Source organism: Salmo trutta, chromosome 8, assembly GCF_901001165.1.
Source record: "Salmo trutta chromosome 8, fSalTru1.1, whole genome shotgun sequence".
In the NCBI taxonomy this organism is placed as follows: Eukaryota; Metazoa; Chordata; class Actinopteri; order Salmoniformes; family Salmonidae; genus Salmo; species Salmo trutta.
The window spans coordinates 12,824,998-12,848,060 of NC_042964.1; the positions used below are offsets into that span (position 1 = coordinate 12,824,998).

The following is a 23,063-nucleotide window of genomic DNA, read 5'->3' on the forward strand; positions in this document are numbered from 1 at the left end:
TAGCTTGATAGCTATTGTCTGACATAATTTGTTACCTACACAATACACAATAGATTGTATCATATCACTCGGTAGGTCTAACAACCATTTAAAAACACAACAGAACAGTGCTGTGTATCACTTCATCTTTAATGCCACAAGATAAAGATTTAAACTAACTTTTTCAAATAGATAATTGGACACTCTGTAGGAGGAAACAATCCATTTCTCAACCATGCTTGTCATGTTAATTCCACGTTGTCACTCACTCTCTGAGTTAGGACTTTTCAATGGTCATATTAACAGATCGGTCAGTACACTGGTAATTTGATATCTCATAGGCCTAAATAAGCTATTTTCTTGCCAAAGGGACATATGTAACATACAAGTAATGACAAAATGACGTTTGAGTGTGACATGGAATTATTTACTTTTGCAAAACATCTTCATTCACCATTGAAATGGAATATCTTCCCTTCATTTCTTTAATGATGAGGGAAATTCCCCATGTCCATAGAAAATCATAACAAAAGGTATCCCATTTTCATTTTAACAAATGACATGTTGATAATATATTTACAACTGGTGCTAAATCAAATCAAATTAATTTATATAGCCCTTCTTACATCAGCTGATATCACAAAGTGCTGTACAGAAACCCAGCCTAAAACCCCAAACAGCAAGCAATGCAGGTGTAGAAGCACGCTAGCTTGCTTGAACTAATCATCTATCGCTAGAATGAATGATTTGCTCATCTTGATACGTCTTCAGATCAGTTATATAGGTAGCGGTATTAAGGAGGGTTCAACGATGGAGCTCCTTCCTCCTTTTGCTGCCTTCCCTGGTCCTCTGCATCCTATAGGTCTTCTCAGCCTGTGCCCTCTCTTTCCCCAGAACCTCAGTGTCATCCAGGATCGTCAGGCTTGGGATCTGACTGATCACATACTGCCTGTGTGGGCCAGAGGAGGAACAGGTTGGTCATTTCAGTGCTTTGAATGACATCATTGTGTTGCAGTTTGAGCTTAAATTACATCAGTACTGGAATAATGTCAGAACACGCTGATGAGGGGCAGGAAGACAAATATGGTATATAGGCTAATATTTGACAGCACTGAAAATTATTCGACAGTGTGTCACGTTGTACATTAGCTTACGACTGATTCATGATTTTTGGGGCCTCCCGAGTGGCGCAGCGGTCTAAGGCACTGCATCTCAGTGCTAGAGGCGTCACTACAGACCCTGGTTCGATCCCGGGTGGTATCGCAACCGGCCTGGATCGGGCTCTGCACAATTGGCCCAGTGTTGTCCGGGTTAGGGGAGGGTTTGGCTGGGGTAGGCCGTCATTGTAAATAAGAATTTGTTCTTAACTTACTTGCCTAGTTAAATAAAGGTTACATTTTTTTTCAATGAAGCTGTCATGGATTGGGGACAAAATACATTACAGCAAGATGTCTATCATACAACATCTGATTCCTTCAGGCACCGACTCTGTAACTTATTTAGAGTTATAGAATCATATCCTGCTCCTATTACCGTGTCACAATACATCATTGTCATCTCGTTTTTTTTAAATACACAGGTGCAGCTTTACTGTATCAGCTGTGTTCACTCTAGCTCACCTGTAGTCTATGTACTGGGGCAGACTCCCTCCATTGAAGTAGCTGGGTGCTGCCTCGTTGTTCATCATGCTGAGGATCCTAAATGAAGTAGAAATTTCCAGAGGTCGAACAACGACACTTAAAGTGGTCTTTGTGGTATGGTGTCATGTTTTTTGTACATTGTATTACCATGCCATTACCATGCTCCACAATGTTGCACCATACTGAACCCCAAAGAAGTTGGCTTTAACAGAAACAAAATGACACCCAAGCAAACACACACGCACACACACACACACACACACACACACACACACACACACACACACACACACACACACACACACACACACACACACACACAATGCCCTCAGTAAAAGCCATTCTTACTTGATGTTGGGAAACTTGCTGCGGATCTCCTCCACGAAGATGGGTAGGTTGCTGATCTTGTTCTTGTTGATCCACACGGTGGTGACACTAGGCATGTAGGGGAACTTGACGTGGGACGAGTAGCTGTTGCAGTCCAGGATCAGAGTGCTGAGCTGCTCCAGTTCACCCAGGAGAGCTGGGCTCCGTTGGCAGCGGAGTGAAGGAGAGATTGTTTGTGTGAATGTGCGGCGTGTACATAGGATTGAGGAGAAATGGAATTGGAATTTCAGCATGCTTCCTGACTGGCATTTATGTTGAATTGACCCCAACCCTGTTGCACGTTTCGTATTTCTTTGTGTCAGAGAGAAATGTGTTTGTGTTGCTTGTGTATGTATGTGTCTTCAACAGTGTGGTTTTCCATCTCTGGTGAGTGTATGTACATGACTACAAGTGTGTGTGTGTGTGTGTGTGTGTGTGTGTGTGTGTGTGTGTGTGTGTGTGTGTGTGTGTGTGTGTGTGTGTGTGTGTGTGTGTGTGTGTGTATGACGACTGCGTGTAATATGTGTGTATGTGTGTATATACTGTCTGTGTACAGGGCTCATAACAGAAGGATACTCCTCCAGCAGGTTGTAGCTGAGGTCCAACACTTCCAGGGTGTTTTGCTGGGCTAGTATGACTTCGTAGGGGATCTCTAGCAAGCCCTGGTAGGCAAAGGAGAGACTCCGAAGCCCCAGCACTGGGCCTGGCTGACCGGGCTGGCTATACTGGCCTGGTGCAGCAGGCGGCCCCTCTGTCTCCATGGCTAAGAAGCCGAGCCTCTGAACACCTCACTCCTCGGTGTCAACTAGCCAGATTACCAGGGTATTCAGATACATTGCGCCGTAATCCCTGAAATCCACCCACAAATCAAAACAACAAGGGCATAATGGTTTAGTTATTGAGAGTACTTACTATCAAAAACCCTTTTCTAGGAGTTAAACATAAACAAGCCAAAATGCTCATTCCGTACCCAAACGTTTTCTGAATAGTACAGGTCATACAGTGAGGGAAAAAAGTATTTGATCCCCTGCTGATTTTGTACATTTGCCCACTGACAAAGAAATGATCAGTCTATAATTTTAATGGTAGGTTTATTTGAACAGTGAGAGACAGAATAACAACAAAAAAATCCAGAAAAACGCATGTCAAAAATGTTACAAATTGATTTGCATTTTAATTAGGGAAATAAGTATTTGACCCCCTCTCAATCAGAAAGATTTCTGGTTCCCAGGTGTCTTTTATACAGGTAACGAGCTGAGATTAGGAGCACACTCTTAAAGGGAGTGCTCCTAATCTCAGTTTGTTACCTGTATAAAAGACACCTGTCCACAGAAGCCATCAATCAATCAGATTCCAAACTCTCCACCATGGCCAAGACCAAAGAGCTCTCCAAGGATGTCAGGGACAAGATTGTAGACCTGCGCAAGGCTGGAATGGGCTACAAGACCATCGCCAAGCAGCTTGGTGAGAAGGTGACAACAGTTGGTGCAATTATTCGCAAATGGAAGAAACACAAAAGAACTGTCAATATCCCTCGGCCTGGGGCTCCATGCAAGATCTCAACTCGTGGAGTTGCAATGATCATGAGAACGGTGAGGAATCAGCCCAGAACTACACGGGAGGATCTTGTCAATGATCTCAAGGCAGCTGGGACCATAGTCACCAAGAAAACAATTGGTAACACACTACGCCGTGAAGGACTGAAATCCTGCAGCGCCCGCAAGGTCTCCCTGCCCGTCTGAAGTTTGCCAATGAACATTTGAATGATTCAGAGGACAACTGGGTAAAAGTGTTGTGGTCAGATGAGACCAAAATGGAGCTCTTTGGCATCAACTCAACTCACCGTGTTTGGAGGAGGAGGAATGCTGCCTATGACCCCAAGAACACCATCTCCACCGTCAAACATGGAGGTGGAAACATTATTCTTTGGGGGTGTTTTTCTGCTAAGGGGACAGGACAACTTCACCACATCAAAGGGACGATGGACGGAGCCATGTACCGTCAAATCTTGGGTGAGAACCCCCTTCCCTCAGCCAGGGCATTGAAAATGGGTCGTGGATGGGTATTCCAGCATGACAATGACCCAAAACACACGGCCAAGACAACAAAGGAGTGGCTCAAGAAGAAGCACATTAAGGTCCTGGAGTGGCCTAGCCAGTCTCCAGACCTTAATCCCATAGAAAATCTGTGGAGGGAGCTGAAGGTTCGAGTTACCAAACGTCACCCTCGAAACCTTAATGACTTGGAGAAGATCTGCAAAGAGGAGTGGGACAAAATCCCTCCTGAGATGTGTGCAAACCTGGTGGCCAACTACACGAAACGTCTGACCTCTGTGATTGCCAACAAGGGTTTTGCAACCAAGTACTAAGTCATGTTTTGCAGAGGGGTCAAATACTTATTTCCCTCATTAAAATGCAAATCATTTTATAACATTTTTGACGTGTTTTTCTGGATTTTTTTGTTGTTATTCTGTCTCTCACTGTTCAAATAAACCTACCATTAAAATTATAGACTGATCATTTCTTTGTCAGTGGGCAAACATACAAAATCAGCAGGGGATAAAATACTTTTTTCCCTCACTGTATAACTGACTGACAAAAGAGTTATTACCCAGGCAAACCTGGGTTAAAATACTATTTGAAATCTTTCAAATACTTTCAGCGTTTGCTTCAGCCTGCCTGGAGTGCAATGTGGTTGGGGTTTGCACTTTTGGGAGATTTCTATTGGTTCCATTGCAACAGGCAAGCTCAATCAAGTACAGCTAAAGTATTTGAAATTATTTCAATTAGTATTTAGTCCCTGATCAGCAGGATTGAATGTAAAGCAGCAGCTGCAGTAGCCCTTAAGGACAATCATTGAATACCTAAACAATTTCCCCTACTTTTTCACCTTTGAGATGTGTTGGTACATCTTGAACTTTGGAATGTTGACATGAGCGAAGAACATCATCGGTCAAAAAACTACACTAACAGAATCCAAACATGTTCTGGCTAGAGGAATACAATACAGTAGTTTACCATCACCGAGGTGATTCAGTTTTCATTCAGTTCACCTTTATAATAATGACCTTTATTTGTAGCATACAGTAGGTCAACAGCAGTGCCTGTTCTCATGTGCTATTGTAGTCATTTCATCCTTAGATCCAGGCTGAGGTATTGGAGGTCAAAAAACACTATGAATGATCCACTGTGTTAGTTAGAAAACCAGACCAAATGCCTGTGCATGTAATTTACTCAGCGGCAGGTAGCCTAGTGATTAAGAGCCTTGTGCCAGTAACTGAGAAAAATCGCTGGTTTGAATACCCAAGCCAACTAGGTGAAAAATCTGTCAATGTGCCCTTGAGCAAGGCACTTAACCCTAATTTCTCCTGTAAATCGCTCTGGATAAGAGTGTCTGGTAAATGTTTTGTGCATTTAATGTCAACTGAAGGTAATCAAGGCAGATCCGTCTGGTGCTACAAACATCTATAACTCCTGCCATCGAAAACATGTAAAAAAAACTATGCTTGTATGGTCAGCAACTCTTAAAAAAACAGTCTACATCGCTCAAGGATAATACAAAGAAAGCAGAGCTGTCTCTTAAACTTGTCAGAGATACATAGGACCATTAATATTAAACAGGTCAACTTAAACAGCATTCAAAAACAAGACATACAGCGCATTATAAACATATCTATATACAAATAATCATTCATTTGACCCAACTCACCAAGATGTGTAGTGAGGTGGTTTTCAGGCAGTTCTACCAGCTGAGATGCAGTCTGCTCACTGCACATAAAAGGCACACATTCATCGGACGGCTCTGGATCACAAGATCTAGATAATCACATTGGCCATTAACCCCCTCCTCTCCACAGGTTCTCCCAAAGGCTAAAACCCAGGCCACGTTGCTGATAGAAATAGTAATGAATAGAGCGGACGTGATTCCTTGTTCCACCTGTCAGAGAGGCGTTTTCGTTCTACATAATTTATTTCTATCTGATATTTCCACAACGTACAGTTATTTCCAAACAAAGTAAAAATCCTTCATATAGTTATTCCTCAAGGGACAAAGCACTCCATTGACAAAGGGTTTAGTAAATGTTGAACAGTTTTATTACACAAAATAAAATGGAAATGTAAAAAGTCATGAGAAATTCTTCCATCTTTGTTTACAAACACACATTATATTAACCTACAAAATGATTAATCTGTTATAATAGGAAAATAAAAGGCACTTTCTGAAAAGTAACATATTTTCACCACATTGGCACTGGCATGTGTTTGGCCACTGCCATAACGCCTATGATGGCTGTTGTCAGGGAGAGTACTTCATGTCCCATACTAAACATGATAATACTGATTTTATTTATTCTCTTCTCAGAATGGCCTACCTTGCAAAATACTTTTGGAGCACAAATTCTTGCATAAACTCTTCTTCAGTGAACATTTAACTAGGTGCATGCAATTTATCACAGTAACCAGACAACACTGAGATGAAATACTTTAGAATACTATAGATACTGCACATTTCCCTTGAAAAAAGAAATTTAACATTTAACAGTAATAATACTGGCTAAAATAACACTGAAAATGTAATGGTTATGTTACCTATATATGCGTGCACACACACACACACACACACACACACACACACACACACACACACACACACACACACACACACACACACACACACACACACACACACACACACACACACACACACACACTAATAAGATAGGCCAGGGTTTCCCAAACTCGGTACTGGGGCCCACCCTGGGTGCATGTTTTGGTTTTTGCCTTAGTACTACACAGCTGATTTAAATAATCAGAGCTTGATGATGAGTTGGTTATTTGAATCAGATGTGTAGCGCTAGGTCAAAAAAACTAAACGTGCACCGGGGGGCCCAGGACCGAGTTTGGGAAACCCTGATATTGGATATATGTTTACAATACACTGAGTATCCTAACATTAGGAACACCTTTCTAATATTGAGTTGCACCCTCCCTTTTGCCAGGAGAACAGCCTCAACTCATCGGGGCGTGGACTCTACAAGGTGTTGAAAGCGTTCCACAGGAATGCTGGCCCATGTTGACTCCAATGATTCCCACAGTTGTGTCAAGTTGGCTGGATGTCCTTTGGGCGGTGGACCATTGTTGGTACACATGGGAAACTGTTGAGGGTGAAAAACACAGCATCGTTGTAGTTCTTGACACAAAGCGGTGCGCCTGGCACCTACTACCATACCCCGTTCAACGGCACTTAAATCTTTTGTCTTGCCCATTCATCCTCTGAATGGTACACATACACAATACATGTCTCAATTGTCTCAAGGCTTAAAAATCCTTCTTTAACCTGTCTCCTCCCCTTCATCTACACTGATTGAAGTGGATTTAACAAGTGACATCAATAAGGGATCATAGCTTTCACCTGGTCAGTCTATGTCATGGAAAGGGCAGGTGTTCTTAATGTTTTGTACACTCTGCGTATAAGTCAAATAGGTAAGTATAACAATGCCATGGATAAAACTATAAAATCACTGAATCCAGAGACATTGAACAATTCAGTCAATAGGGATCAATACAATCCTGTCTTCATTTTTTGACAAACTGTGGTGTGCATGGGGAGTTGATAGTGAATTGTGAAAATGGATCATCTGGAGCTAGCAGCACTGATACTAATGCTAGCTGACTTATGTGACAAAACTGGATACGGAGTGAGAGAGAGAGAGACTGCAACTATTAGGGTAAGGTTACCCTTACCTATGTAGTTCTTCCCTCTAGATTATCATTGAGTTTTATATAGCTAGGAAATGATCAGGACACTTGATCCCAAGATATTCCTATCATTGAACACTGTTAAAAAGAAAAAAATAGCGATCTCTCCAAAGATCCATTATCAGAATTCTTAGAAATCTTATTTTAAAGAAATGTGGCACTGAAAGCTTTCCACAACCCTGTGAGTTTTGCAGATCTTGTTTTTAAAAAATTATTCTAAGTATGCTAGTTCATCGGTAAGACTTACAGTACACTGGTTATGTCACTTTGACAGAGTGCTTCTTCTGGACACACAGAAGAGTGACATAGGGCACCCCAATGAAGGCCCACTTTTCACTGGGCCAGAACTTGACCACGGGGCCCTGCTCTGGGGCCTCAGAGGCTGCGTCGAAGTAGGCAAAGCACACGCACCCAAGGTAGGAAGCCAGGCAGATGAGTATGTGCCTACGGAAACAGAGAGGGGTTCATCAGGGGTTAATCACACAAGTGGGGGCGGATAAAATCATGTGGCAGGCAGAAAACGTTTAAGACCCCTGGCATGACACTTTCCATGTAATAGTACTAAAATTGGACATACCATGCACAGTGCAAATAGGGGAAGTTGACAGAGGACCACATATCACAGAAGATCCTGTCACTGATCCAGCAGAGCAGTGCCAGTGTCCACCACATCCCAGTGAGCAGACCCAGCTTAAACACACGCAGGTTCTCACACCTACAGACAACAGACGCACATTTACAGAGCGTTTCAGAATTTAAATGTTGATTGCAGGCTTGTCCAAACTATGTCCAGCTATTCGTTTTTTTAACTGGCCCACTGCACAATTTCTGACATAAAATTGAATGAAGTGACAATGCTGAATTTGCCCTGACCTCTTGATCTCGGTTATGAGCAAGGCTGTGCAGGGGATGCCCAGGCTCATTAGAGAGATGGCGTTGATGGCAGGTTTGACGAACGCCAGCCCTGTGGTGATTCCTGAGAGGATCCCAATGACCACTTTGAACCTTATCCTGGGGGAGAGAAAAAGTTGAGCTGTCACTCAACATACATAAATAGATCAGAATGGGAATAATCAAACACCCCTTATTTGTTAACTCACTTCACTTGAATGTATGCCGTTTTGCAAGCATGACTGTGTGTATCAACGGCGGTCGGTACCGTTTAAAGATTAACTGAAGTTAAGGTAATTTTGATAACCAAATGTGATAAAGAAGCATGTTCCTACCCTTAAAACTGCTGAAAACTCATATTTATGTAACAAAAATTTAAATTGCCTCATCTGACTACTGTGTGCCGCCATCTTGATAACGTGTCATCAATGACATCACTTGAATGGTTCGTCTGACAGGCAGCCCAGATTACAATGCATGTTAGTAGCCTCATTGAGAATGTTTTCACTTTAACAATAATAAAAAAGAAATGAAAAGAAGTGCCTTTTTAGAAGGCTATCCTGTTCGAGACTAGCAAGGTAACATGGCATGAACAATAAATGTACAAAAAAAAGATATACTGTGCAAGGTGAGCTAGCTATCCAGATAGTTGAGTTGCTGTGGTTTTGGTCTATCATTGATTCATATTTTGCTAGCTAGCTGAACAGCTTGCTACAGAGCATGATTTTACTATGGGCATTGGCAGCATCATTTGGCAAGTCACAACTAGCTGCAATTGATTTAATAGGAGTGGACACTTAACAACCCTAGATGTCTGTAGCTAATGCTTTCAGAACAGACACCTAGCTAGCTTGCATTGACTGAATACTCATTTTTATAACCCAGCCTCTCCTAGGTTTGGCACATCTGAAGTCCCTCACTGCAAACCATATTGAATACCATTTAATGCATAGTGCACACGATCTGCCTGCAATAGTGACTTTATTATTGTGGGCATTACCATGCATTTAGCTTACTAACCTTGTTTGCTGTAAGCTAACTGGCTAACACAGTACGATCCGATGCCCATGTCAATACTACTGTAATGTTTAACACAGCTAGACCTTGATCAAGTGGGCAAGTGGGTTGTTGACTGGACTATACAGGCTTATTGGAAGCTAGCTACCTGCTTTGTTATTGAGGACATCATGCATTTAGCTAGCTCGCTAATGTTGGGTAACAGTAGATCTGACCAAAAAAGGACCAAAAAATTGACAGCTGCACCATACAGGTTGCAAAATAGTTGGGAGGAGAATTTCGATGTACCGATTCCATGGCACATGGTTTGTGAACTGATACATAAAATGACTCCGGATTCAAAACATAAGAGTTTTTCAATTTAAATTACACAAAATACTTGCAACCAATAGAACGTAATATATATACACAACTATCCCAGCTCTGCAGATTTAGCTGCTAAGAGACAGAATCATTAGATCACTTGTTTTTGTACTGCCCATACGTAGCTTGTTTTTGGTCACAGGTTCAGGAATAGCTGAAAAAATTCAATATTGTCTTGGAGCCAACTCTGCAAATAGCACTGCTGGGTGATTTGATAAGTCATAGTCAATCAATCAATAATATGATAATACTCTTAGCAAAGGTGTTTATCTTACATTTACAATCTGTAGAAACTATGAGAATAGGTTGAGAACTTTTGAAACATCACAGCACAGTGGAAATATATATGGCAGTTAGAAATCAAAACTGGATGGTCTTCAGAGATAGATGGGAGGGGTTGAGGGTAGCTGAAGGCTGGGCCTAAAAAACAAACAAAAGATAACTCATGTAAAATCTACTGTCCGTAAAATGTATGCAGTAGGTATAAGCTGGAAGTAGGAGCCTAAGTATTGTTGTCCATTAGTTTACTCCAATTAGGTGAGGGGTGGTAGGGTTAGGGGAAAATAATAAAGAAGGAAAATACAGTGCATTTGGAAAGTATTCAGACCCCTAGACTTTTTCAACATTTTGTTATGTTAAGCCTTATTCTAAAATGGATGAAATTGTTTTTCCCCCTCATCAAGCTACAAACAATACCCCATAATGACCAAGCAACAACTGTTTTCTATACATTTTGGAAAATGTATAAACATTTAAAAAACTGGAAATATCTCATTTACATACTGTAAGTATTCAGACCCTTTACTCAGTACTTTGTTGAAGCACCTTTGGCAGCGATTACAGCCTGGAGTCTTCTTGGGTATGACTCTACAAGCTTGGCATACCTGTATTTGGGGAGTCTCCCATTCTTCTCTACAGATCCTCTCAAGCTCTGTCAGGTTGGATGGGGAGCATCGCTGTACAGCTATTTTCATGTCTCTCCAGAGATGTTTGATCGGGTTCAAGTCCGGGCTCTGGCTGGGTCACTCAATGACATTCAGAGACTTGTCCCGAAGCCACTCCTGCGTTGTCTTGGCTGTGTGCTTAAGGTCGTTGTCCAGTTGGAAGGTGAACCTTTGCCCCAGGCTGAGGTTCTGAGCGCTCTCAAGCAGGTTTTCTTCAAGGATCTCTCTGTACTTTGCTCTGTTCATCTTTCCCTCGATCCGGACTAGTCTCCCAGTCCCTGCCACTGAAAAATATCCCCATAGCATGATGCTGCCACCACCATGCTTTACAGTAGGGATGGTGCCGGGTTTCCTCCAGATGTGATGCTTGGCATTCAGGCCAAAGAGTTCAATCTTGGTTTCAGCAGACCAGAGAATCTTGTTTCTCATGGTCAGAGTCCTTTATTTTGGCAAACTCCAAGTAGGCTGTCATGTGCCTTTTACTGAAGTGGCTTCTGTCTGGCCACTCTACCAAAAGCCTGATTGGTAGAGTGCTAGAGAGATGGCTCCCGAGTGGCGCAGCGGTCTAAGGCACTGGATCTCAGTGCAAGGGGCATCACTACAGACACCCTGGTTCGTTTCCAGGCTGTATCACAACCGGCTGTTATTGGTAGTCCCATAGGGCGGTGCACAATTGGCCCAGCGTCGTCCGGGTTTGGCCAGTGTAGGCCTTCATTGTAAATAAGAATTTGTTCTTAACTGAGTTAAATAAAGGTTAAATAAAATAAAGATGGTTGTCAATCCTACACAATCCTGTCTCGGAGCTCTACGGACAATTCCTTCGACCTCATGGCTTGGTCTTTGCTCTGACATGCACTGTCAACTGTGGGACCTTATATAGACAGGAGTGTGCCTTTCCAAATCATGTCCAACGTATGTCTGACTACGTACATCTCTGACTCACAGACACACATGATTGTTGTGTCGTCATTTCCGGTCACAACTTGTAGACTTGTTTACGTGCTGCTGTGCGGTTTGTTGCTAACGTTTCTTTGTTACCTGCCAACTTTACGGTTTTTACTTTTTAATTACCGTCTTATATTTTTTATTTTCCCATCGCCCTACTTTTTTCATTCAACTTTTTCACCCTGGACGCTTTATCCGGACATGGTTCTACACAACCTCCACAAGCCAAAGCTAAGTAGTAACATTAACATTATGCCTTCTAATTGCAGTTGCTATACTCATAAAATACAGGAGAACGATCACCTTATGGCGAGGATAGCCGTGCTGGAAGCCCAGCTTCAGACGCAATCGTTAGGCAAGTGTAATTTAAGTTTAGGAAAGGATGAAACTGCATCTGTGCCACTCATGACGTTGGCCGTTGGTGATGTTTATGACCCCCCATAGATACCTTTCCCCTTTTCTCTCTCTACTCTACAGAGTGGCTCTAGGAAAGCTCTTTGTTAACATAGAGAGAGTCTGGTGACATCAAAAGGTGGGGAACGGAATCATATTTCGGTAATTCAACCAGTTGAAAATATGCGTTGGTATTTAATGAATATGATGTCAGATCAGTTGGCGTCTGAGACATTACTGATGATAGGACGACATAAACAGTATCTTGGAAAGTCTACACATTCTAGTTATCAGATTCACATGGAATTGTTGTGCAATTTAAATGTTTAAATATGAAACTATTTGTGAAAATATTAAATGTAATTTTAGCTTCTAAATGAGAGAATTGGTTTTCATAAGTGAACTAGGCTCAACTCAGTGGCCCCGCCCATGTGATCAGACATTGGTTGTAAACTATGAAACATGCCCCTATCTCCTACCACTATATAAGCCCCTGTACGAAAATGTAACTTTGTGTTCCGAGGACAGGAGGACGACGGTCCTTACGTTAATAGGGCTAAGATAATAACCTAACGAAATTAGCATCGTGTTCAACGTGAAGGTGACGATCGACATGCCGAAGATGAATTTGACTATACCAGCCAGAATATAGCATGAGCTTAAAAGTATGGCAACTTGGTATGAACTTTGAACTCTTATTCACTCCAGAAGTGATACCTCCTAGCCGTTGAGTTAGCAGCAGCTGCTGTAAACGTGGGCTAGGAAAGGACGGATGACGTATCCAGTCTAACACACAACGACGATACTAATACGTATCCAGTTTACCACCAGAGACATTCTTCAGAGCACAAGAGATCCCTGCTGGGTAACCCGGCCTTCCATCTACGACCAACCTATTGAAGCGCAGCTCAGAGTAAATATTCCTTGAATTTTCCTTTTCCAAATATAGAATGCATAAGATTCTGTATTTACGATAGCATAGCTTCTCCCTTTGTTACTCAGTCTTCCCGCGCTTTCATTCAAGCCCAACCCCCTCTCTTTGTGTAACCAGCCGTCATAACGGTTCCGTCCACCGGGGACGTTTTCTTGTATGACATAATTAGTATTCAATGTATGATTCATTCTGTGTATATGTAATTCTGTGTGATTATTTAGGTATTTAGTAAATAAATAAACCAAATTTTGTATTGCTGATTCAACTTGGTAGCCAGGGTTCGTGAAGATTCGTGAAGAATTTACAACTTTCAGATGAGACTGAATAAGGTGACGATCAAATATTGACTGCTATTGAGGTAAAAGATTACCAGGTCTTTAAGAGTTTATTCGGAAGATAACAGCTCTATAAACATTCTTTCGTGGTGCCCCGACTTTCTAGTTAATTACATTTACATGATTAGTTTCATCAGGTAATATTAATTACAGTAGAAAAGATTTTATAGAATAGCATGGCATATCACTTAATCCGGCATAGCAAAGACACAACACCACCAATAAGTACAGATAGTGGTAAAAATCCCCTCGCAACATAGCTTCAGTGTGTAAATCAGCTAGAAAGATGTGTCACATCGAGAAATTGTCTCTGGCCCCTTCCCAGTTAGGGGGAGTGATGAGCTCTACAGCAGTCTCACAACTCAATCGCTGGTTGAAAACTGTTTCCTGCCCCTGCCAAAATATAGAATTTGTAGATAATTGGCCCTCTTTCTGGGAATCACCCACAAACAGGACCAAGCCTGGCCTGCTGAGGAGTGACGGACTCCATCCTAGTTGGAGGGGTGCTCTCATCTTATCTATGAACATAGAGGAGTTAGAGCCCAGTCTATCTCCAAAATGAAAAGGGTGCAGGCCAGGCAGCAAGCTGTTAGCCAGCCTGCCAGCTTAGTGGAGTCTGCCACTAGCATAGTCAGTGTAGTCAGCTCAGCTATCCCCATTGAGACCGTGTCTGTGCTTCGATCTAGGTTCGGCAAACCTAAACATGACGGTGTTCGCCTCAGCAATCTCACTGGAATAAAGACGTCCTCCATTCCTGTCATTATTGAAAGAGATTGTGATATCTCACATCTCAAAATAGGGCTACTTAATGTTAGATCCCTCACTTCCAAGGCAGTTATAGTCAATGAACTAATCACTGATCATAATCTTGATGTGGTTGGCCTGACTGAAACATGGCTTAAGCCTGATGAGTTTCCTATGTTAAATGAGGCCTCTCCTCCTGGTTACTCTAGTGACCATGGCCCAGATTCACAAAACCACAAAATAAATGTATTCTTAACTGCAATTTTTTCCTTAACTATAGATTTATGAAGAAAGTTAATCTTGGAAATGTTGTTAAGCTATTTAGTTTGTTTCTCCTTTAACAAAAGTTAAGAAATTAGATTCTTGAAAATAGCGTTTTAAGATTTGTTCTTAATTCCAAGATAGCTAAATCCTTCTCTTAAACTCAGACATTGAGAGAATAAGCGCATGAAAGCAATTGAACATCTGACAGTTTCAGTATGATTATTTTAAACCAAAGAACATGTTTTAGATCAGTAATCTCAGTAGGAAATAGCTAACATGATTGTCAGTTGCCTAGCAACAAACCTTTTAAGAAGATTCGAACAAGATATTTGACAAGTTTGTAGGAAAATCATGAAATCTTAAGATATTGTGGAGGAATTGCTCTTTCAAACTATCTTATCAACTTCTTTTTTTTTTCTTAAGACTCTTCTTAAGTTTTTGGGTAAGAAGTGTTTTGTGAATCTGGGTCCATATCCCCCGCACATCCCGCAAAGGCGGAGGTGTTGCTAACATTTACGATAACAAATTTCAATTTACAAAAAAAAAGAAGTACTGTGTCTTCGTCTTTTGAGCTTCTAGTCATGAAATCTATGCAGCCTACTCACTTTTTATAGCTACTGTTTACAGGTCTCCTGGGCCGTATACAATGTTCCTCATGGAGTTCCCTGAATTCCTGTCGGACCTTGTAGTCATGGCAGATAATATTCACATTTTTGGTGACTTTAATATTTACATGGAAAAGTCCACAGACCCACTCCAAAAGGCTTTTGGAGCCATCATCGACTCAGTGGGTTTTGTCCAACATGTCTCCGGACCTACTCACTGCCACAGTCATACTCTGGACCTAGTTTTGTCACGTGGAATAAATATTGTGGATCTTAATGTTTTTCCTCATAACCCTGGACTATCGGACCACCATTTTATTACGTTTGCAATCGCAACAAATAATCTGCTCAGACCCCAACCAAAGATCATCAAAAACCGTGCTATAAATTCTCGAACAACCCAAAGATTCCTAGATGGCCTTCCAGACTCCCTCCACCTACCCAAGGACATCGGAGTACAAAAATCGGTTAACCACCTAACTGAGGAACTAAATTGAATCTTGCGTAATACCCGAGATGCAGTTGCACCCCTAAAAACAAAAGTAATTTGTCATAAGAAACTAGCTCCCTGGTATACAGAAAATACCGAGCCCTGAAGCAAGCTTCCAGAAAATTGGAACGGAAATGGCGCTCCACCAAACTGGAAGTCTTCCAACTAGCTTGGAAAGACAGTACCGTGCAGTATCGAAGAGCCCGCACTGCTGCTCAATCATCCTATTTTTCCAACTTAATTGAGGAGAATAAGAACAGTCCCAAATTTATTTTTGATACTGTCGCAAAGCTAACTAAAAAGCAGCATTCCCCAAGAGAGGATGGCTTTCACTTCAGCAGTGATAAATTCATGAACTTCTTTGACGAAAAGATCATGATCATTAGAAAGCAAATTACGGACTCCTCTTTAAATCTGTGTATTTCGTCAAAGCTCAGTTGTCCTGAGTCTGCACAACACTGCCAGGGCCTATGATCAAGGGAAACACTCAAGTTTTTTAATCCTATTTCTCTTGACACATTGATGAAAATACTCTTAGCCTCTAAACCGTCAAGCTGCATACTGGACCCTGTTCCAACTAAACTACTGAAAGAGCTGCTTCTTGTGCTTGGCCCTCCTATGTTGAATATAATAAACGGCTACCTATCCACCGGATGTGTACCAAACTCACTAAAAGTGGCAGTAATAAAGCCTCTCCTGAAAAAGCCAAACCTTGACCCAGAAAATATTTAAAAAACCGAATCGGCCTATATCGAATCTCCCATTCCTCTCAAAAAAAAAAAAAAAAGCTGTTGCGCAGCAACTCACTGCCTTCCTGAAGACAAACAATGTATACGAAACGCTTAAGTCTGGTTTTAGACCCCATCATAGCACTGAGACTGCACTCGTGAAGGTGGTAAATGACCTTTTAATGGCATCAGACCAAAGCTCTGCATCTGTCCTTGTGCTCCTAGACCTTAGTGCTGCTTTTGATACCATCGATCACCACATTCTTTTGGAGTGATTGGAAACCCAACTTGGTCTACATGGACAAGTTCTGGCCTGGTTTAGATCTTATCTGTCAGAAAGATATCAGTTTGTCTCTGTGGATGGTTTGTCTTCTGACAAATCAACTGTAAATTTCGGTGTTCCTCAAGGTTCCGTTTTAGTTCCACCACTGTTTCACTATATATTTTACCTCCTGGTGATGTCATTCGGAAACACAATGTTAACATTCACTGCTATGCGGACGATACACAGCTGTACATTTCGATGAAACATGGTGAAGCCCCAAAATTGCCCTCCCTGGAAGCCTGTGTTTCAGACATAAGGAAGTGGATTGCGGCAAATGTTTTACTTTTAACCTCGAACAAAACAGAGATGCTAGTTCTAGGTCCCAAGAAACAAAGAGATCTATTGGATCTGACAATTCATCTTGATGGTTGTACAGTCATCTCAAATAAAACTGGACCTCGGCGTTATTCTGGACCCTGATCTCTTTTGACGAACATATCAAGAATATTTCAAGGACAGTCTTTTTCCATCTTTGTGACAATGTGACACAAAAATCAGAAACCTTCTGTCCAAAAATGATGCAGAAAAATTAATCCATGCTTTTGTCACTTCTAGATTAGACTACTGCAATACTCTACTTTCCGGCTACCCGGATAAAGCACTAAATAAACTTCAGTTAGTGCTAAACACAGCTGCTAGAATCTTGACTAGAACCAAAAGATTTGATCATATTACTCCAGTGCTAGCCTCTCTACACTAGCTTCCTGTTAAGGCTAGGGCTGATTTCAAGGTTTTACTGCTAACCTACAAAGCATTACATGGGCTTGCTCCTACCCATCTTTCCGATTTGGTCCTGCCGTACATACCTACACATACGCTACGGTCACAAGACGCAGGCCTCCTTACTGTCCCTAGAATTTTTAAGCAAACAGATGGAGTCAGGGCTTTCTCCTATAGAGCTCAATTTTTATGGAATGGTCTGCCTATCCATGTGAGAGACGCAGACTCGGTCTCGACCTTTAAGTCTACTGAAGACTCATCTCTTCAGTAGGTCCTATGATTGAGTGTAGTCTGGCCCAGGGGTGTGAAGGTGAATGGAAAGGCACTGGAGCGACAAACCGCCCTTGCAGTCTCTGCCTGGCCGGTTCCCCTCTCTCCACTGGGGGGGCTGAGTCACTGGCTTACTGGTGCTCTTCCATGCGTGACTTGATTGGGTTGAGTCACTGACGTGATCTTCCTGTTCGGGTTGGCGCCCCCCTTGGGTTCGTGCCATGGGGGAGGTCTTCGTCGGCTACACTTGGCCTTGTCTCAGGGTAGTAAGTTGGTGGTTGAAGATATCCCTCTAGTGGTGTGGGGGCTGTGCTTTGGCAAAGTGGGTGGGGTTATATCCTGCCTGTTTGGCCCTGTCTGGCCACAGTGTCTCCCGACCGCTCCTCTCTCAGCCTCCAGTATTTATGCTGCAATAGTTTATGTGTCAGGGGGCTAGGGTCAGTCTGTTATATCTGGAGTATTTCTCCTGTCTCATCTGGTGTCCTGTGTGAATGTATGTATGCTCCCTCTAATTCTCTCTCTCTTCCTCTTGGAGGACCTGAGCCCTAGGACCATGCCTCAGGACTACCTGGCCTGACGACTCCTTGCTGTCCCCAGTCCACCTGGTCATGCTGCTGCTCCAGTTTCAACTGTTCTGCCTGCGGCTATGGAACCCTGACCGTTTCACTGGACGTGCTGTCCTGTTGCACCCTCTACAACCACTGTGATTATTATTATCTGACCCTGCTGGTCATCTATGAACATTTGAACATCTTGGCCATGTGCTGTTATAATCTCCACCCGACACAGCCAGAAGAGGACTGGCCACCCCTCAGAGCCTGGTTCCTCTCTAGGTTTCTTCCTAGGTTCTGGCCTTTCTAGGGAGTTTTTCCTAGCCACCGTGCTTCTACATCTGCATTGCTTGCTGTTTGGGGTTTTAGGCTGGGTTTCTGTACAGCACTTTGTGACATCGGCTAATGTAAAAAGGGCTTTATAAATACATTTGATTGATTGATCAATTGAATTTACCAGAGGTGGACTCAAATCAAGTTGTAGAAACATCTCAAGGATGATCAATGGAAACAGGATGCACCTGAGCTCAATTTCAAGTCTCATAGCAAAGGGTCTGAATACTTATGTAAATAAGGTACTGTCTCCTCTCACCTTTTTCCTTCGCTTGTGAACTTCAGTGCACAACACCAACAGCTGTCTGTTGTGAAGAAGAAAAAGAAAAAAAACTCTCCAAGCCAAACCTTCCTACCATGACCGCTAACCGCTACACAGCCTACATCGTTGTCACCATATTAGCTAACGTCATAGTCAACCTAGCTACTAGAACTAACACGTTAGTAAACCCACAATCCAATATGTGTACAAACACACAGTACAGTGTACAGCAAGTATTTTAGCAGTTACGCCGGCGGGCCCCAGTGGCAATAAATTAATAAAACCGAAAGCTTACCTTGACTTGGAAGAGTTGAAGTGTTGGATAGCCTTAGCCAGCTAGCTAACATAAATAGCATTCCTCTCTTTTTGAGTCAGGTTGTTGAGTAGGCTAAATTAGCTGCATTAGCTAGCTTAATAAGTGAAAGGTAAACTAAAAATAACTTTAAAAAATACAACAAAATATAGATAGCTCTTTCTCTCTACTGCTTCTCCTTAATTTTTTGCAGAAATTAAATGTTCAAAACTGTTCCACTACTGTGTTTGTCTTTAAGTCCACTACTCACCACACGTTATGCACCTGCAGTGCTAGCTGTAGCTTATGCTTTCAGTACTAGATTCATTCTCTGATACCTTGATTGGATGGCTAACATGTCAGTTAACATTGGAGGACATCCTCCGGAAGTTATCATAATTACTGTGGTAGTCTATGGAAGGGGACCTTCTAGGTTTTGTATTGAAGTCAATGCACCCAGAGGACGACAGAAAATAGCTGTCCTTTGCTACATCGTAGTGCTACCCTAGAAAGCTTCTGTAGACCTTCATCGCTAACCCCAGTTATTTGGTGACATGTGAACATATTTACTATAGTTTTATCTAAAAAGGATCACTTTTTTAATGTTTCACTGTTTATATTTTTATGAAATTCACTGAGTAGGATGGTCCTCCCCTTCCTCCTCTGAGGATCCTCCACCGGTGTGTATGTGTGTGTGTCACTTGCCTGTTTCTGCGGAAGCTCTTGGGCAGGTATCTCTTTGGGAACCACATGCCGATGGCACACATGAGCACCCACAGGATGGCCAGCTCATCCAGCATCTGGCCCAGGAAGCTAAGGGTGGCATGGAAGTAAGTGGATCCAATGCCTGGGAGAAGAGACAATGTTTACAGAGAGTACAATGTGAGTAGAATACACAATCTGCCATCTATAGGCTTAGGCTAGATGCTGAGGAGATCGTCTATCTAGACATCCTGGTTGCCTCCCACAATGTTCCGGCTTAGGGTTGGGTTTTTCCAGACTACTGAGGAGAGGCAACTCTTGTGTAGGATTTGGGAGTGACACCAAAATATGCATACCTGCTGAACCAGAATCTGGCTTTACAGGAGATGTTGATATGGCAATACTCCTTTAAGCCCAGGAAGCAGCCATTCAACTTGCCATTCACCAGCTTTTCAAGCATTAAAATGACTAAATAAGTTTGTTACTCACCAAATATGGAGGTGCCTGGAGGCAATTTTTCTGTTGCTTGTAAATTATTTATTTAGACTTTTTTTGGAAGTACATACAGGCCGTGAAGGCAGTAAATGACGATAGTTGCTCATATAAACGTTGGTGAGTAACGCAGGTATTTTGACATTATAACGATTAAAAAGTTTATGAATGGCTAGACGATTAAACAACTCCACGATTTACAATGGAGTTGAGCAGCGACTAGTGTGGCCAGACTGGAGATCCGACGTCAAATAGCATTTGGTTTTTATAAAAACAATTGATTTCAGCATCCATGGAATAGCCAGCAATTACACACATGACATTGTTATGTGTAATTGCGGGCTATTCTTTAGGCGCTGAAATCAATAGGTTTTCTTTTTTTTAAAACATAATTTTATGTGACGTCGGACCTCCAGTCTGCAAACATTAGTTTCCACTCAACTCCATCATAAATCGTGGAGTTGAGTCAGCTAGTGAATGGCATGTTGAATGGCTGCTTCCTGTGCTTAAAGGAGATTCGCCATATCAACGTCTCCTGTAAAGCCAAATTCTGGTTCACATCCCTGTTAAGTTCTGCGAGTGTCATTTAAAAAAGTTAGAGCAGTAGACTTACCAACCACAACCAGCAAAGCCCAGATCAGATAAATCCCACTGTTGAAATGTGTAGCATATTGTCGAAACAGACACATCAAAATAGGTGGCAAAATAAAAAACAGTATGTTGCTGATCTGCAAAGAACAAAATATAGGGGAGGAAATGTATTATGAGCAGATGAACATATCTCTAACATTAGACATGACATTAGGCCTAAAGCCCCACCCAAAATAAGTTAAAATGTGATCAACCAGTGACATCTTTACCGTATTGTAGAACTCCGCAATTCCAGGGTAAATAAGATAATTTCCTTCACACCAATCCACTTCGGAGCTACCTTGACTCCAGAATACAAGATTGCTCATGTTTATAGATAACGTTAGCCAAAACTGCAAAATGACCTCGCTAACTAGCCAGCTATGTCATTAGAGTAGGAGAATAAGTTAGATACAAATTTGTAGCTGATAAAAAAAAGAATCACTTTTACCGAATTGTCATGTTCGTACCTGATAATACACGAGGTTGACTTACAAATAACTATTTTAAAGTAGTTAAACTAACTACCTGTAATGTTTTGAAAGTACACTATTTGGACTGTCAGAGCTAACGGAGATATAATCGTACATGTCAACAACAGTGTGTACAGCTGTACGTGTACGTCACAAAAACTAAACTTCCGGTTTTTTACCTTCAAAATAAAAGCCCTCTCGATACACTGGGAAAGTGGATCGGTACCACTTTTGGTGTTTTGGGTGAAAGTCTCTGCTGTGTCTGAGTCTCTGGCAGAACCCTCTTATGTCTTGTCTTCCGTGGCTGTGACCTCCTGGCCCAGACCAAACAAAATTGAAATAAATACAATTTTCAAAAACTTGCACTTGTATTTCCTACTAGCACTGGAAAAATGTACTTACTACGTTTGTGATTCAGTGTGGTTGTCTAGAATATAGGCTAGATGGGCCAGAGCTGTCCGGAAAGCCGTAGCGGCACGTCTAATTTTTGGGGAATTGTGTATCGGCTCCTCTATAAAAAACAAAGCAGCTTATCGCTGGCCCAGATTCACACACCAAGGCAAAGAAAAGTTTGATCAAAGCGGAATGAATGCGGGATCTTTATTGAATAGCAATGGAGAGTGGGATTAATTTCCTGATTCCGCCTTGTTCAATTTTAGAGTACTGGGGGTAACTAGCCCTTAGATTCTTCTGTGTCATCACAATTTCTGGCGATATTTCAACAAAATATTTTGTGGTAAATTGATCTAATTTTTTGACATTTTGAAAAAGTTGTAGATATATTCCAATGAAGTTAATCTATAATTGTTTTGTTTTTTATATACAATATTTTAAATATAGTAGAAAAGCCTTAAGATAAATAATCCACTTGTGTAGAGAGAATAATTTAGAAAATGTTTGAGTAAAGTAGTAATATGTTGGCTGAGTGTGTTGGCACCCCCGGGGGCAAATAACAAAATATTACATTAAAATTCAATATCCTAATATAAATTCAAATGTATGGAATTCAAATACAATTTCTGTTGGCACTGAAATTGCTCCATACGGGGGCAACTCAAATATTTTGCCTAGGTGGTGGGGTTGGCTCTAATTTTTTGTTGTTGCTTTGGGCCCCCAAAAGGCTAGGGCCAGTCCTGCATGCCCTGAATAACCCAACCTGCCTAACATTCACAATTCTTCCCACTATCAGTTCATCTAGCAGGAAGCTCACCTTGTGACAATATGGGAGGGAAATGGGGTTAGGCTGTCAGCTGATGTTTTTGGGTTAGCCAACTCCTCTGTGTGATAGTTGACGTGACCATGATTTTTAAAAGGGTCGTTCCACCAATTCGGTGCCATTTAAGAAGTGTAAAAATGATAATAACTGTGATTTCACCAAATGTTTACATTCTGTCATGAAGAGCACATGTTCAACTTCATAAAAAACATGTTTTGCCATCTCAAGAGGTTAAATTAAAAAAGTACCTATGAAGTGCCAAATAAAGTAACGGTTGCCTGTAACAGGTTGATGATTTCATCTTAAATCAGCCATAAATTCTCTTGTGACAGGGGAAATGGAAGCTTGTTTTGTGCAACAGGAGTGGCAATAGCTTCACCCCAACATGATAATTGTTAGA

General features: G+C 41.7%; 2 protein-coding genes across 3 annotated transcripts; both read right to left on the reverse strand.

The window, feature by feature from the left end:
- Window positions 1-111: 111 nt before the first annotated feature.
- Window positions 112-5,800, reverse strand: LOC115198240 (U2 small nuclear ribonucleoprotein A'). 2 transcript variants are annotated; one of them, XM_029760035.1, is made up of 5 exons: window positions 5,694-5,800; window positions 2,562-2,834; window positions 1,968-2,147; window positions 1,599-1,676; window positions 112-928 (listed from the first exon to the last, which is right to left on the reverse strand). In XM_029760035.1, the coding sequence occupies exons 2-5, from the start codon at window positions 2,744-2,746 to the stop codon at window positions 784-786; spliced, it is 588 nt and encodes a 195-aa protein (XP_029615895.1). In that variant the 5' UTR covers window positions 2,747-2,834; window positions 5,694-5,800; the 3' UTR covers window positions 112-783. The 2 variants fall into 2 exon arrangements, with proteins under 2 accessions (XP_029615895.1, XP_029615894.1); XM_029760034.1 differs by having other exon boundaries at window positions 1,968-2,150.
- Window positions 5,801-6,800: 1,000 nt separating this feature from the next.
- On the reverse strand, window positions 6,801-21,606 carry acer2 (alkaline ceramidase 2). The gene is made up of 7 exons (XM_029760036.1): window positions 21,205-21,606; window positions 20,958-21,072; window positions 19,856-19,997; window positions 8,618-8,755; window positions 8,322-8,459; window positions 7,992-8,188; window positions 6,801-7,140 (listed from the first exon to the last, which is right to left on the reverse strand). Exons 1-6 carry the CDS (start codon window positions 21,301-21,303, stop codon window positions 8,002-8,004), a joined length of 819 nt encoding a protein of 272 aa, XP_029615896.1. The 5' UTR covers window positions 21,304-21,606; the 3' UTR covers window positions 6,801-7,140; window positions 7,992-8,001.
- Between the last annotated feature and the right edge of the window lie 1,457 nt (window positions 21,607-23,063).